The sequence below is a fragment of the Monoraphidium neglectum genome (genome assembly GCF_000611645.1).
Source record: "Monoraphidium neglectum strain SAG 48.87 unplaced genomic scaffold scaffold04867, whole genome shotgun sequence".
Lineage (NCBI taxonomy): Eukaryota > Viridiplantae > Chlorophyta > Chlorophyceae > Sphaeropleales > Selenastraceae > Monoraphidium > Monoraphidium neglectum.
In genome coordinates, this window is record NW_014008763.1 from 1 (window position 1) to 3,189 (window position 3,189).

At 67.0% G+C, this 3,189-nt stretch overlaps 1 protein-coding gene across 1 annotated transcript; it reads right to left on the reverse strand.

Moving 5' to 3' along the window:
- Positions 1-197: 197 nt before the first annotated feature.
- MNEG_14907 (hypothetical protein) lies at positions 198-461 on the reverse strand (the record flags this gene model as incomplete). The annotated part of the gene is made up of 1 exon (XM_014036622.1): positions 198-461. One exon carries the CDS (start codon positions 459-461, stop codon positions 198-200), a length of 264 nt encoding a protein of 87 aa, XP_013892076.1.
- Positions 462-3,189: the final 2,728 nt, after the last annotated feature.

Sequence of the window (3,189 nt, forward strand, 5' to 3'; positions counted from 1 at the left end):
CATGCGCGCAAGCGCGGGTGCAGTGCAGCTCGATGCCCAGGTATTTGAACGAGTCGGACACGGGCACGTCGGCGTCCGCAAACCGCCACACACGCTGCCCGCGCGGCCGACGCCAGCGCTTGGCACCAAAGACCACGATTACGGACTTTGAGACGTTGACCCGCAGGCCGTGGGCCACACAAAAGCTTTGAAGATGATCAAGGAGGGCTTGCAGGCTTGCGGCGTCCTGAGCCAGCAGCACGGCGGAAGCTCTTGACGTGCAAGGGGCCCTGCACCAACATCATCAGCAGCAGCAGCAGTAGCAGCAGCATCAGCATCAGCATCAGCATCAGCATCAGCATCAGCATCAGCAGCAGCAGCAGCAGCAGCAGCAGCAGCAGCAGCAGCAGCAGCAGCAGCAGCAGCAGCAGCAGCAGCGGCAGCAGCATCAGCATCAGCAGCAGCAGCAGCAGCAGCAGCATCAGCAAAGCAGCAGCAGCAGCAGCGGCGGCAGAACCAGCAGCAGCAGCATGACAACAGCAGCGACAGCAGCAGCCAGGAGCAGCAGGGGCGCGGGAGCGGTGGGGGCCGTGGCAGCAAGCGGCTGGAGCAACCAGCCGCGTCGACAGGTGACCTGGTGGAGGCGGGGGCAGCTGACTTGCAAGGGGCAGTCTTTCGTGCACTCTGGGGCCTGCCGGTGGATGACCGGCGGAAAGAGGCCTACTGGAAGCTTGCACTCAACGGCCCGCCGACGCCCGCGCGAAATCACCAGGAAAGACCGTGTGTGTGCGGCGCGGGAGGCCAGCGGCCGGGCCGCCGCCACGTCTACTGGGACTGTGAGGTGGCGCAGGCGGTGCGGGGGCTCGATTAACAACAGCTCCCCATCCCCCCCCCCCCGGGGCAGGCCGGCTTGAGTGCTCGCAGGTGTGGCTCTGCCCCGCGCCGCTGGGCGTCATGCCGCAGGTCTGGCACGCCGTCTGCCTCGCGGCGGTCAAGGCAATGGACGTGAGGAGGGCCCTGTTGTGGGGTCACACCCAGAGCCAACAGCGAGGCAGGGGCAGCGACGGCGGCGGCCGGGGCGGCGACCACGACGGCAGCGGCATGGGCATCAGCGACGGGTGCGACGATGGCAATAGGCAGCTAACCCTGGAGGCGGCCTGGGCACGGGGCTTGACAGGGCACTGGAGAGATGAATGGGAACGGGCCCAGCGTGAGGTGTGAGACTGGGCCGGGGGCCGCGGGCGGCGCAGAGGCGGCGCGCGCGGCAGAGGCCCTGGAGGCGCCCGCTGCGTGGATGAGCAGAGCAGGCAGCTTGGAGCTTGCCCCGGTGCGCCCCTCGTTCAGCGCCCCATGGAATGGGGCGACCGCAAAGAGGGGATTAGGATTAGGATTAGGATTGTTACAAGATCCCGCGGTCGCCCGCTCCTGGAGCCATCCAGGCTCATGGGATATGACTTGGTAGCATTAGCATTGTGTGACAGGGATCCAAGGGGCCACTGTTCGCCGTTCGAAGCAGGCGTGCACAAAGGCCTCGAGTGTATGCTGGTCCGCACTGCGCACAAGGGCGCGCATGCGGGCATGTGCAGGCAGGTCCGCAAACAAGGGTGCAAAGCGCGGTGCGGACCGTAGGTCCGCGTAGGCAGGGCAGTCGAGCAGGGCATGTTCAGCCGTTTCATCAAGGTCGCGGCCGTCGCAGTGGGGGCAAAGGGTGGGGGTGTTGTAATGCAGTGTTGACGACGCCGCAAAGGGGAGAGAGCAGCAGCGCATGCGCATGAGCGCCCGCGCGTCTTGGTGGTTCCGGAATCGGGACGTGTGGCGGAAGTAGTGGGGCATGCGAGGCGGGAAGCCGGCCTCAGGCACCTCATCAGCATCGCCAGCGGCAGAGCAACCCTCATACTCCACGCAAGCACCAGCACCCTGCTGCACGGCCCGTGCAGCCCGGTTTGCTAGCGCATGGTCCCATGCATGCACTTCCCACCCTCCCAGTTGCTGGCAAAGGCCCGCCATCGCAGCCGGGCCCTGATTCAGGGTGTTGCGCACCCCCGCCGCATAGGCCGCCAAAAAGGCGCCAGGGGCGCCCCCCCGGCTGCTAGCCAATCAAGTGCGTCGGTGCAGCCATGCGCCGCTGCACGTGCGACACGCCCGCGCCGGGCTTAGAGAGCACGCCAGGGAGAGGTCCCCCACAAACGCCCATTTCAAAATCCCCTCATCAGACTTGATCATACGGTTCCATTGCAGCGCGCCTGCGCGCAGCCACGCGCGCGCGAGCGGCGGCAGGCCGCTCTCAGCGCAGAGGATGGTGGCGGGCACGCTGCGCCGCACCCCCCCAACTGCCGGACGTAATCGTTTTGCAGGACTTGCAAGGGCGCCTTGAGGGCGTCGTCGTTGAGGGCGTCGTCGATGCTTCTCAGCTAGGCGGCGCCAGCCGGCCGCCTGGCAGTCGAATGCCGTCGATGGCCCCCGCGGCCTGCAGATGACGGAGGCGGGCTGCCAAAGGCTGCATCGCCGCCACAAACAGCAGCGGAGAGACGGGGCTGCCCTGTGCAGCACCCGACCGCACTGCGATCGCGCGCGAGTAGTTGTTGCCGAAGGCTGTAGCTGCGTTGCATGTTTGCGTGACCTGCAGGCCTTTCAACGTCACGGAGGGCCGTCCATCCCGCAAACGCCCCCCGGCCTCTTCCAGCCCCGCCCGCTGCAACTAACGCCAGCCAGTCAGGTATGCGCGCCTCTGGTGCAGCCGCTGTCAGTCGTCCGTTGGCTGCCCGGGGCGCCGCCCGTTGCGCGGCTGCAAGCCACTCCCGCGGCAGCGCCTGCTCCAGCCAGCAGAGCACCCAGTACAGCCGCCGGCGGTCGCCCATGAAGGGAATGGCTGCGCCAGAACACCTGCAGTATCACCTCGCACAGACGCCTATCGCGCTGCTCCAGGCTCTGCTGGTCATGGAGCGTTTTGCCCCATCCAGGTGCGCCTCCGGCTTGCTGGCCGCTCCCCTGCTCGCTTCGCTGCTGTGCTGTCCGTTGGCCCTCTGGTTCCGCTCCTGCAATCGCGCCGGCTGTGGCCGTTGCTGCTGATCTTGCTGCGGCCGCCGCTGCGGCGTCTGCTGAAGATGTTGCTGCCCCTGTTGTTGTTGCTGGTGGTGGTGTAACCCCTGTTGCCGGCTGCTGCCGCCCCTGCCGCTGCTGTTGCCGCCCGCCTTTTGCTTTGCTTTGCTC